The 11825-nt window shown below is 42.1% G+C and overlaps 1 protein-coding gene across 1 annotated transcript; it reads right to left on the reverse strand.

Annotated features, from left to right (window-relative positions):
* Window positions 1-5650: 5650 nt before the first annotated feature.
* On the reverse strand, window positions 5651-5953 carry LOC104420559 (auxin-responsive protein SAUR21). Its single transcript, XM_018862429.2, has one exon. The coding sequence runs from the start codon at window positions 5951-5953 to the stop codon at window positions 5651-5653; it is 303 nt and encodes a 100-aa protein (XP_018717974.2).
* Window positions 5954-11825: the final 5872 nt, after the last annotated feature.

Here is an 11825-nt window from a genome sequence, read left to right on the forward strand (position 1 = left end):
ACAGTAACAGAGATCAAAAGTTTTCTGGGTTTGGCGGGGGTATTACAGAAGGTTTGTGGAAGGGTTTTCAACATTGGCGTCACCGTTAACTCGTTTACTGAGGAAAGATGAGAAGTTCGTGTGGACAGACAAGTGCGAGTGTAGTTTTCAAGAGCTTAAGAAGAAGCTAACTACCGCACCTGTGCTGACCATACCGTTTGGTCCTGGAGGTTATGAGATCTATAGTGATGCGTCTTTCAGTGGACTGGGTTGCGTGCTGATGCAACATGGCAGGGTTGTTGCATACGCGTCCCGTCAGTTGAGGCCTAATGAATTGAATTACCCGACGCATGACTTAGAACTTACAGCTATCATCTTCGCTTTGAAGATTTGGAGACACTATTTGTGCGGAGAAAGATTCCGATCTTCACCGACCATCGAGTCTCAAGTATTTATTCTCTCGAAGGAGTTGAATATGAGACAGCGTCGTTGGATGGAACTCTTGAAGGACTATGACCGTGATATTCTGTATCACCCCGGAAAGCAAATAAGGTCACCGATGCTCTAAGTCAAAAGTCTTCGAGCTCGGATGGTACTCAAGGAATGGAGATTGATTGAGAAAGTTCGAGATTCGGGTTTCAAATTTGAGGTAGGCCACCTTTCGAACCTTATGGCCACCCTCAGAATTGAGCTAGAAGTTCAGATCAGAATCAAGACGCTTCAGTGGACAGATCCAGAGATTCAGAAGATTCTGCAAGAGAGTATAGAAAAGAAGAATGCTAACTTTCAGATTGCTGAGGATAGAACACTGAGGTTCCAAGGACGATTGTGTGTACCCGACGATGTAGAGCTCAGAGAGGAGATTTTATCAGAGGCTCATCGTAATGATTCTGACATTCACCCCCGGGCAAAGTATGAAGATGTATCAGAATCTGCGTCAACATTATTGGTGGTCTAGTATGAAGGCGGACATCGCCAAGCATGTCGCCAAATGTTTGACGTGTCAGCAAGTAAAGGCACAGCACTGTAAGCCGGGAGGACTTCTGCAACCTCTCGAGATTCCCAGTGGAAATGGGAACATATCACGATGGACTTCGTGATTGGACTACCGAGGAGTCAGAGAGGAAATGATTCGATTTGGGTAGTGGTCGACAGATTGACGAAGTCGGCTCACTTCATTGCAGTACGAAAAGACCTTAGTTTGGATAGACACGCAGACCTGTATGTGCGTCAGATTGTTCGTTTGCATGGAGTGCCAGTGACGATTACTTTAGACAGAGACTCGAGGTTCACAGTCGCCTTTTGGAAAAGCTTACAGAGTGCTTTGGGTACGAAGCTGCAGTACAGTACGGCCTATCATCCTCAGATGGATGGCCAGTCTGAGAGGACTATTCAAACCCTCGAAGACATGCTGCGAGCTTGCGTACTGGATTTTAAAGGGAGTTGGGAAGAGCAGCTTCATCTCGTCAAATTCCGCCTACAACAACGAGTTATCGCCAGAGTATTCGATGGCACCTTTCGAAGCGTTGTATAGCGAGCATGCGAACACCTGTGTGTTGGGATGAGGTTGGAGAAAGAAAGCTTACAGGCCCATAATTAGTTTAGCAGTCAGTGGAGGCAGTTGCAGTGATCGAAGCGGACATGGACCGCTCAGAGCCGTCAAAAAAGCTATGCAGATAAGCGTCGAAGACCGTTAGAGTTCCAAGTTGGTGATCACGTTTTTCTAAAGGTGTTGCCAATGAGGGGTACTTCGCGCTTTGGCAAGAAAGGAAAACCGACCTCGAGGTACGTAGGTCCCTTTGAGATTCTGGAAAGAATCGGGATTCTGGCGTATCGTCTTGCATTACCGCCAAAGTTGGCGCAAGTGCATGACGTCTTTCACATGTCGATGTTGAGGAAGTATGAGCCTGACCCGACCCACGTGCTTAATTTTGAGGAATTGGATGTGGACGACCGTGTGTCGTACGTTGAAAGCCCGGTTCAGATCGTGGATCGCAAAGAGCAAGTTCTCGCGCACCAAGACCATTCCGTTGGTCAAAGTGGTGCAGCAACACCACGGACTTTGAAGGAGCAACCTAGGAAAGTGAAGAGTCGATGAGAGAATTGTACCCCCACCTTTTTTATTCAAGGATTGTAATGGTTTAAATTTCAAGGACGAAATTTTTATAAGAGGGGAAGAGTTGTGACATCCCAAATTTCCGATTCTGTTTTCAATTAAATGAGACGGACTTTCATCGACGCGCTTATAGTTCAATTCTCCGAGCTGATCACTCACGAGATAACTAGTCTATCGGGGAAGCCGTTAAGGAATTTAAATGCAATAGGCTTGAGAATCGACCATGAACCGATCGCCGACCGTATAAATCTGCAAGAATCATTACGACACTTTGTCGAGAATCGAACGAGATCGGTAATAGGTCAATTTGACTGAGATATGTAATTAGAGTGTGGGTGATTCCACCTAATTTCAATATCCTCGTCGACCGGCACTGAACTGATTATTCTGTCGTTTTGGGTACCCTGTGTCCGTATTTGAAACCTTGAGATTTTTACGACAATCGGGAGTCGCTAATGTGTCGAAGATTTATGTCGTGGCTTGAAAATAATCAACCACGGTCAATTGCACTGAAAATTTCCTAAAAGCTACCCGGTAGATTAGGACGCGCTCAAATCGCGCCAGATTGAAATTAACCGTGATTTTAAACCTGGATTCAGAAATTGAAGGTTCTGGCATGTCACAATTCATTTTAGGAACGTCGACTCATCTCCGAAGATTTTTCTACAAACCGAGATTTTTGGCGGAAAAGCAAAGTAAGGCCGTTTTGTTCGGGATTGTCAGAGGGCCGTTTTTAATCTAATCTTCGGGATGCAAGTTGGATCATTTGACGGGGAAATGTCATGAGAAGGCCGAGGACACATGGACCGATTTATTTGAACTTCAATTGAGCTTCAATTGATTGGAATTAAGAGAGAATTGAATGGATTGAATGGGGGAATGTCCAAAATTCGTAGCTCCCATGGCACACCACATTTTGCACCTATTGCCAAGCTTGTAGAGGAAGATTGGAGGAGAGAGAGTGGCTGGGTCATGTGGTGTCATGGTGGGGGCAAAGCCAATGAGAAGATGGCAAGTGTTGAGCTCTAGAGAGCCCAAGGAGACCCCCCACTCTTCAGCAGCTTCTTCTCCCTTAATCCAAGGCTTTCTCCATTGTTGTTGTCCATCTTGAACTTCAAAGAACCAGAGGAGATCAGCCCTCAGCCGCCCAAGACCGTCGCTTGCCCGCCGGACCTCTTTTTCCCCTTGTTTTCCCCTCGTTCCAGTTTCTGCTCCAGCCGACCTTTCGCCAAAGATCCGAGTAAAAAGTTAACTTCCCGGTTGAATCAGAAAACGAGCCACCCATCGCCGCGAAGAAGACATCCAGCCCGTTCCGGAGCACCTCACTGCTCGCCGGAACGATTCTCAGGATGTCCCGTACGGCCGCCCGAAGTCGCCTCTCGCCGGACCGTCTGGACTCGCCTGGTTCCGCCTGTTTCGCCCGTTTCGCGGTTTTCAGCCATTTTCTCCCCATTTCTACACTACCTCCACCCATACCAACCTCCAGCAAGATCCCCTTGTCCCCTGGGAGCCGCCGGTTTCCAGCCACCCGCTCGCCGGAGCTCCGATCAGCCTGTTTTCGCCGTTGAAGTTGCTGGTTTCTTCTCTGCCGTTCAGTCCAGATCAGAAACAGAAGACAGCAAGGTTTTGGAGACTTCGTGGCCTGTTTTCAAGCCCTTCCCGGCCTCCGTTGGTGTTGCCGCTTTGGGGTTTATCGATCGCCTTGGTGTCGTGGTCGCCGTGAACTCACCGGCGCGCAAAACCGGTGAGTTTATCATCTAAACCTCGCTTAGTAAGATAATCATGCTTAAGGGGTGTTTAGATTAGTCTAATTAGGTTTAGGTGGTTAGATTAGATTATTTTAATGTAAATTAGATTAGTTGTATGATTAGTTTTATGGATATTTAATTAGGGCTAATTGTATGTTTAAATTAGTATAATCTAGTTTAAGCCATAATTAATTATTTCGAATTTTTAAATATTATTTTATTATTTTATATTATTATAATATAATATTTAATTATTTAATTTTCGGAATTAAATTTAATTATTTAATAATTTCGAAAATTTTGCTTAGGGATGGCCGGTCGTTAGAATTTCGACCGATTGCAGCGGTGCGGTCGGTTTGTATCAATTGTATGCGTAATTGCGAAATTGAGTGAAAATGATGATTATGGTTAATTATTCCAAAGTGAGGAATTAAATGAAATTGGAGAAGTTTTGGTATTTAACTTGAAAATACCCGGTGTTGGCTTTTGGCACCGTAATTGGTTTGTAGGATCAGTTTGAATCGTTGGATGTTATTGGATTGTATACCCAGTTCTATGGTTTAAATATATTTACCGCTTTGGCGAGCAATTGGTTTATATATGTCAGCTTGTGTGAGCATCATTGTTAGCTTGTGTGAGCATTATATGTCAGCTTGTGAGAGCAATGATCGTTTATCAGCTTGCGAGAGCAACGATCCATATATTAGCTTGTGCGAGCTATCATCTATGTATATATCAGCTTGTGCGAGCTACCATCTATATCAGCTTGTGAGAGCATTGCATCCATGTCAGCTTGTGTGAGCCGTGATTTATTAATGGATGGATAGATGGTATGAATTGATAGATGATATGAATTGATAGATGGTATGAATTTATCGACGTATGAATTGCACTGACGTGCAGGAAGGACTGAGGCAAGGTAAGTCCTCTATTCTCTTTGTGTGGCTAGAGCACCCTGGGGCTTATTTTCTTCCTAATCGAGTTCTAGAGGGTAGGACTCGCTGAGACATTGTCTCATCCCGATTGTGGGATAATATTTCAGGTCCCTAGATGGTGGATCCTCCGGAGCTTTTTGGTAGACCAGTGAGGGTCGCTGAGAGGATTTTTGACTTCGCCGATCCCGACTGAAGAGCTGGCGAATGGACTTGTCTAGCTGGTCTTAGGATAGCTTTGTTTTTTAGGACTGATCTTCTATAGATCTTTTGTTAATAGCCTAGTCCTGTAAATCGACTGGTTTGATATGTATAAAGATGTGTGGTTGGTTTTGAAAATGTGATCCTGCTTTTCTATCCCAATTGAGTTTTTGTCTGGGGATTATTTATCTGCTTCCGCATGTATAATTAAAAAGAATGGGTCGGCGACGTGTCATGGGAAGTCGCATTTCTATCGACCGCAGTGGGATGTGCGCGTACTCGAGGTTCGGGGCGTGACACAGAGTAGGCCCCATCTCCTTCCTCCTGCAAGATAAACTCCATTAATAGTGTAACAAATGCAGACCCCCATTGTGAATCATTTGTTCTTTTACTATAAGATAGAAGTTTCATGTCTGGATTGTATCTTGGTCATTCAACACATATTACACGCCATCTTGATTTTTGCTTCAGATCTAAAAGACACTGTAAAATATGGTGGAACATACTCAAAGAAACTGATGCTGCTCATCCTAAATCATCATTGACATTATAATGTACGTTTCTACATAGTTTTCCCCGTATTGAAGGGTAGGCAAAAATTTTACACCAAACGAGTCACTTCTATTTACAAAAATGAACCTAATGTGTTCCCTAATCTGTCTTGTTGGCATATCTCACGACCTGTACATGTAAGATGTCAGAATGAGGAAGACTTCTTCTTCACAAGGAATCCTAAGGCTGCCCATCAGATGATCGAACCCGAAGTCTTCTTCAGCTCGACTTAGCAAGTCTTGAAATGAAGGCTGAGTTAAATGAGAAATTGGAACTACATATCTCCGCTTCTGGGTTTCTCCAACACAAACAGCAAAATAGCCCTTGGGCACACCCATGGCCCTTGGAACTGCCTGCTTTTCAGTGAATAGAGATCCTCGAAGAATCTGCTTACCGAAGCTGACAACAGGCAAACAGATTCCCATGATTATATATCTGCATTAACTTTTAAAGATGAGAAAACAAGATCGCCCCTTAACTCTATTGCTGTCTCTCTGATAAGAGAATGTGAATTGATCAGTTCTATGTTGTTTGTAGAACTCATTGATAAGTTCTACTTATATAGATGAGCAGGAGGTGGATTATAATGTGCCATGTGGAATATGTGTAGGAATAGTCATCTAACATGCATGGCTCAGGTAAGAAACATAAGCACTTGAGAGGTCACACGCTATTGTTTTCCAGCTGATGAACCAATGATGCCTATTTCAGGAATGAAACTGAAGACATAATACCCGACTCCAGAACATTTAATAGAGGTCCTGATAATTTCCTGGAGAGAGTGGTGGTATGAGAGCCTCTTGTTAAAATTTGGTGGAACGACGGCGTACCACTTGTACCGACCAACATGTTTGAGACATTAGCCAATGTTGCCACTTGAGTAGTAGGGTTCCCTGAAAATGATCATTGCTTACCCGTGGTTTAATATCATGGGATAGTTGTTTTATAAAGAAAATAAGGTTCGGCGAAGTGGCATAATATACCCTGAATAATGCAAGTCTTTTGTTGACTGTATAGCAATTGTTGGATCTAATCTAAATACCATCCATTGGCCACAATTTGCGTCCTAATTGCACATTTTGCCGTAGTTCGCCTCCAAATTAATCAAGGTTTATACGAAAGCATGAACTGGATCATATGAAAAATTAAAATGTTGAGGAAAAAGCTGGAAATTGCATAGATCCAGGCCCTAGAAAGTGAAAAGTGGAGAGGGTGGGCAAAAAATTTGCCTACAAGTTTGTTGGGTGGCAGACTTGTAATCTACTCATTTTATGGAAAAATTACAAGAACCAGCCAGCAGGTTCCTGGTATACATGAAGTTAAGAGTGGGAAAAATGAGAGCTAACGGATAAATGAGATGTAACAGCACTATAAACTTCATGAGGGAAAAATTTCGGTGGAGATGCAGATTTCATTCTGCAACCTATTTTTAGCCCTTCAGTTTATTAACTTGATTTACGATAGATCTAATTGACCTTTTGGTCTCAAATACTTGTCATACTCCAATTCTTAGGTTGTTGTGAGAAAAACAAAGATTACTGCAACTCTGGACAGTAGCATATAGAACAAACTCTTGAGACTTGTTTTCTTGGTCAGTTCACATAAAATAAGGGGATGAAACAAGTGTCTTCTAGCACAATCTGATCACACAAAAGATCAATAGGTAATGAGGCATGTATCCTAAGACTAAATTTCTTTGCTTCCAGCAGAAAGTGAATACCAGAAGGACAAATAGATCACTAGGAAAACCAGATATCCACATATAAGGAAATTAATGTTATTGATCTAAATTGCATCTTCAATTGTACATCTGCCTATCTCCTTAAACCAGTACTCCCTAAACAAGAGGGAAAAACATCTACACTGGTCGTAAAATTTGTTTACAAAGTCGTGTGAAGTGTATTGACTAATCTATCTAGGAGTTCTCTAGTCAGGATTGATCATCCATCTATTAGGCTGAGGAAAACTTCTTTGTTGCATGGAATCGTGAGGCCTCCCATTGGATGATCGAAGCCAAACTCCTCCTCAGCTTGACTCAGCAGGTCCTGGAACGAGGGCCGAGATAAGTATGACAGTGGAACGATGAATCTCTTCTTTTGGTTTTTTCCTACATAAACTGGAAAATGCCCCTTTGGAACATCTAAGGGTGCAGAATCTACTTCCTTGCGACCAGATAGAGACCGCCGCAACTTTTTTCCTGGCAAACTGATCCCCATGACGAGGTGCCGGAAAACTTTTTTCAAAGGAAAGACTTGAGGAAGATGCTATGCCACTCGCTAGAAGGAAATAGGAAGAAATGTGAATTCTGATTTGGTTGCAGAAGCAATGGCTTGGCAATGTATATATAGGGCAAGTGGATGGCAAGTGAGTTTATCTGCTAAGCTGAATGAATGATAGGAGGTTGCAGCATATAGGGCCAAGGAGAGACATGGACTGTTGGGAGTTCACATGTTAATGTCTGCCAAACCTCATGCGGCACTAGAGCTCATTATAGAAGCAAACATCATGCCCCACACCTCCTGAAGACAGGATTTCTCACAGGTCCTACTGAAATCTGAAGAGATTGTGGTTTATGGGAACAGCCTTTGGGTTAGTTGGAGAGGACTCTCAACAATTCATTTGTATTAGGAGTAATAACAACCCTCCCAAATTCAACGTGTCAGCTGGCCTGGCCCATTTCTAAAGTTTGTCTGCCTAATTCGGTGCCCCTATCTCCTGTACTACATACAAAGATTAGAAACACATATAGGAACTACTTTTTCTTTATCCCAATTTTGCGTGAGGTGTTTGTTCTCTGGTTTGTTCAAGAGACATATTCGCCCGAATGTTCACATGGTCCTGTCTTGCAACTCATCACCAGGAACTTTAATATTGATCGAGACTATTCATTTTGTATTAGAGTGCACCCTATGCCCTACCACAGCCAGCATAAGAAACCGGTGAAAAGGACCACCAGGAAGACAAGAAGGGTGGACAAGGTCACTTGCAATGCCAATTATGGCGAATCATCGCTGAAGCAGAGGGAGGAGTATTTAGAAGTTGTCAGAATTAGCTCTTCAAAGAGCTGTAGTTGCTGGGTGAGTGGCCAGGCCTCCGAAATCAATGACTTATTTGTTGAAGAAGTCAAAATCAATTGGACATAAACCGGGAGGTTGTGCTCATTGGTCATGTTAAGTTACTTTAATTGAGTTTCCTTTATTATCAGAGTTTTATTTCCTTTTTTACTTACATAAGGATATTATTGTTATATACAATTTATATTCAATATAAATACAATGGGTGTAGGGTTTCTGTGATTACAGAAAACTAGAGCCCTCTCTTTCTTTCTTTTACGTTCTCTTTCTCCTCCTTCTCTCTTCCTTCTTTCTCTCTTTCTACTTGCTGCGGGTTCTCTAATCAGTTTTGTGACATGGTATCAGAGCGGGTCTAACTATTTGATTACTTAATCATATTGCTGGTTTGAGAGTCCCCTAGTAACTCTACTTCTTCTCTGGTGCGTAGCCACCTAAAGCTGCAATTTTTATCTGTTTTCTCTTCAAGTCTCGATACATATGAGATCAGAAGATATAGGATTCATCAGGTTCGGTTTATGAACATGGATTACAACACTTGCTGATCAGCGGATTCAAGAATCAGAGTATTCTATTGATTATGGTTGACTAGTCTTGCTGGTTTTCCGTCAAACATATAATTATTTGAATCGAGATTTCTGGTAAGATATTTTCTTCTATACAACAGCCTCTATTTATGAGTTTTCAGCATCCCTTTGGTTAATTGATGGAGCCAATTACATCTGATTATACATTAGCGTTGCTGCTTTGTTACTTGCACTAAAGTTTCAGCCTACTTGATTAGTGGTAGATATACTTATATTGAGATTATCATCATGAGTGATACTAAGGCTTCTACAGATAGTGTCAACGTTCAAATTACCACTATTAAATTAAATGGATCCTCCAATTACTTGTTATGGGCCCAAGCTGTGAAGGTCTATATTAATGCCAAAGGGAAACTTCATTATCTTACCACAGACCCTCCTGATGAAAATTCTAGAGACTATAATGGTTGGATGAGAGAGAATGATACACTTCGGTGTGGTTATGGAATAGCATGGAACCATCCATCGCTGCTAATGTCATGTTCCACACAACCGCTAAAGGAGCGTGGGATGATCTTATGGAGAGTTACTCACAAGACAAAAATATGTCTAGAGTTTATGAACTATATGAGAAGATTTTTAATTTTAAACAGGGAGACAAGTCTCTTGGAGAATATTATAGTGCTTTGAAAGGTATGTGGGAAGAGCTCAATCTTTATCAGCCCATCATTACTGATCTTGAGAGACTAAAGACACAACGAGCTGAATTTCAAGTGGCCAAATTTTTATCTGGCTTGAATGCTGACCTACAGCCTGTGAAGAGTCGGCTTCTTCTTTGGAGAGAGAGTTCCTTCTATGAATGAAGCATTTTGTCGAATTCAACGCATTGTCCCTCCGTCTTCTACTTCATCTAAAGACAATTCAGCATTTGTGGCCGGTAGTGGTGGTCGTGGTCGTGGTGGATTTTCCAATAGAGGTCGTGGTTTCGGGGGAAATCGTAGTCGTGGTGGTGGACGTAGTGGACAAAGTTCTGATCGAGATAGCTGTCAGTGTATACACTGTGGCAAATTCGGTCATATTGTTGACACTTGTTGGGCCAAGCATGGCAAGCCTGAGTGGGCTCAACGATCAGTTATTGCAAATACTGCTATGTCTGAAGGGAGTGCTCGAAATGTGTCTTACAGCGACATGAACCCATCTCTCCCACCTGGGGGTAGTTCTTCTGAGTCTACGGCTTGAGATGATATGGTTGCACAACTCATCAAACGTGTCCAACAACTAGAGGCTTCCAATTTCTCATCCACTACTACTCTTGCACGTACAGGTAACATGGCCTCTTTCTCTACTTTGTCTCCTAACGCCTCTTGGGTCATTGACTCGGGCTTCTAGTCATATGACGGGTAAGCAAGAACTATTTTCTTCCCACACTAATTCTAGTCCTTCATCCGAAGTTATTTTAGCTAATGGTTCATCGACTCAAGTGGTTGGATCAGGGACTGTTTCACTTACATCTTCCTTATCTTTGTCCTCTGTTTTACATGTTCCCCAACTTCCTTTAAATTTGTTATCTGTTAGTCAGTTAACTAAAGCTCTTAGTTGTTCAGTTACATTTTATCCATCTCATTGCATTTTTCAGGACCTTCAGACAAAGAAGATGATTGGTGGAGGGCATGAATGTGATGGACTCTACTATCTCAATGGTGTCTCCACTGCTGACGCCAATGGTCTAGCTGCTAGTTCTATTACCGCCCTATTATGGCATTCTCGTTTAGGGCATTTATCTTTATTTAAGTTACAACAAATAATTCCCGAGTGTAAATCAATTTCTACTCTTGAGTGTGAGGCTTGTGAACTTGGGAAACATCATCGTAGTTCCTTTCCTAATCGTAATGATTCTCGTGCATCTACTTTACTTGAACTTGTTCATTCGGACATCTGGGGACCTTCCCGTATTGCTAGTAGAAATGGTTTTAAGTACTTTGTTACTTTTGTGGATGATTATTCTCGTTTAACATGGCTCTATATGCTTCATGACCGCTCTGAATTTTTACATGTTTTTCAATTATTTCATCATGAGGTTACTAATCGTTTAATACATCCCTGAAAATTTTGCGAACAGATAATGCTCTAGAATATACACAGAAATCAATTTCTTTGTTTTGTTCTAATCTTGGCATTATACATCAAACAAGTTGTACTTATACCCCTCAGCAGAATGGTGTGGCCGAGAGAAAATACCGTCACCTTCTAGAAGTTGCTCGTTCACTCTTATTTCATATGAATGTGCCAAAATCATTTTGGAGTGATGCTGTCCTTACCGCATGTTACCTCATAAATCGTATGCCTTCCACTGTCCTCAATCATCGTCACCAATCGTGTTGCATTTCCTGACAAGCCGTTATTCTCTCTTACCCCGCGCGTCTTTGGGTGTGTCTGTTTTGTTCATAACCTACGTTTCGGTTCTGATAAACTATCTCCTCGTGCTACTAAATGTATTTTTCTCGACTATTCACGTACACATAAGGGATATCGATGTTATGATCCTACAACTTATACCCAATATGTTAGTGCTGATGTTACTTTTTTTCGAGGGCACACCATACTATTCTACTGAGGGTAAAGAGTTTTCAATTGACATTGTAGCTGATCCTCCTATCCCACACAAAATCCCCTTAGATTCTGTTAGTCCGTCTCTAGTA

The sequence above is a fragment of the Eucalyptus grandis genome, chromosome 9 (genome assembly GCF_016545825.1).
Source record: "Eucalyptus grandis isolate ANBG69807.140 chromosome 9, ASM1654582v1, whole genome shotgun sequence".
Lineage (NCBI taxonomy): Eukaryota > Viridiplantae > Streptophyta > Magnoliopsida > Myrtales > Myrtaceae > Eucalyptus > Eucalyptus grandis.

What these genes read in the sequence shown, in the direction of transcription:
- LOC104420559 (XM_018862429.2), bottom strand. Translation starts at nt 5,953, where the DNA reads ATGGGAATCTGTTTGCCTGTTGTCAGCTTCGGTAAGCAGATTCTTCGA.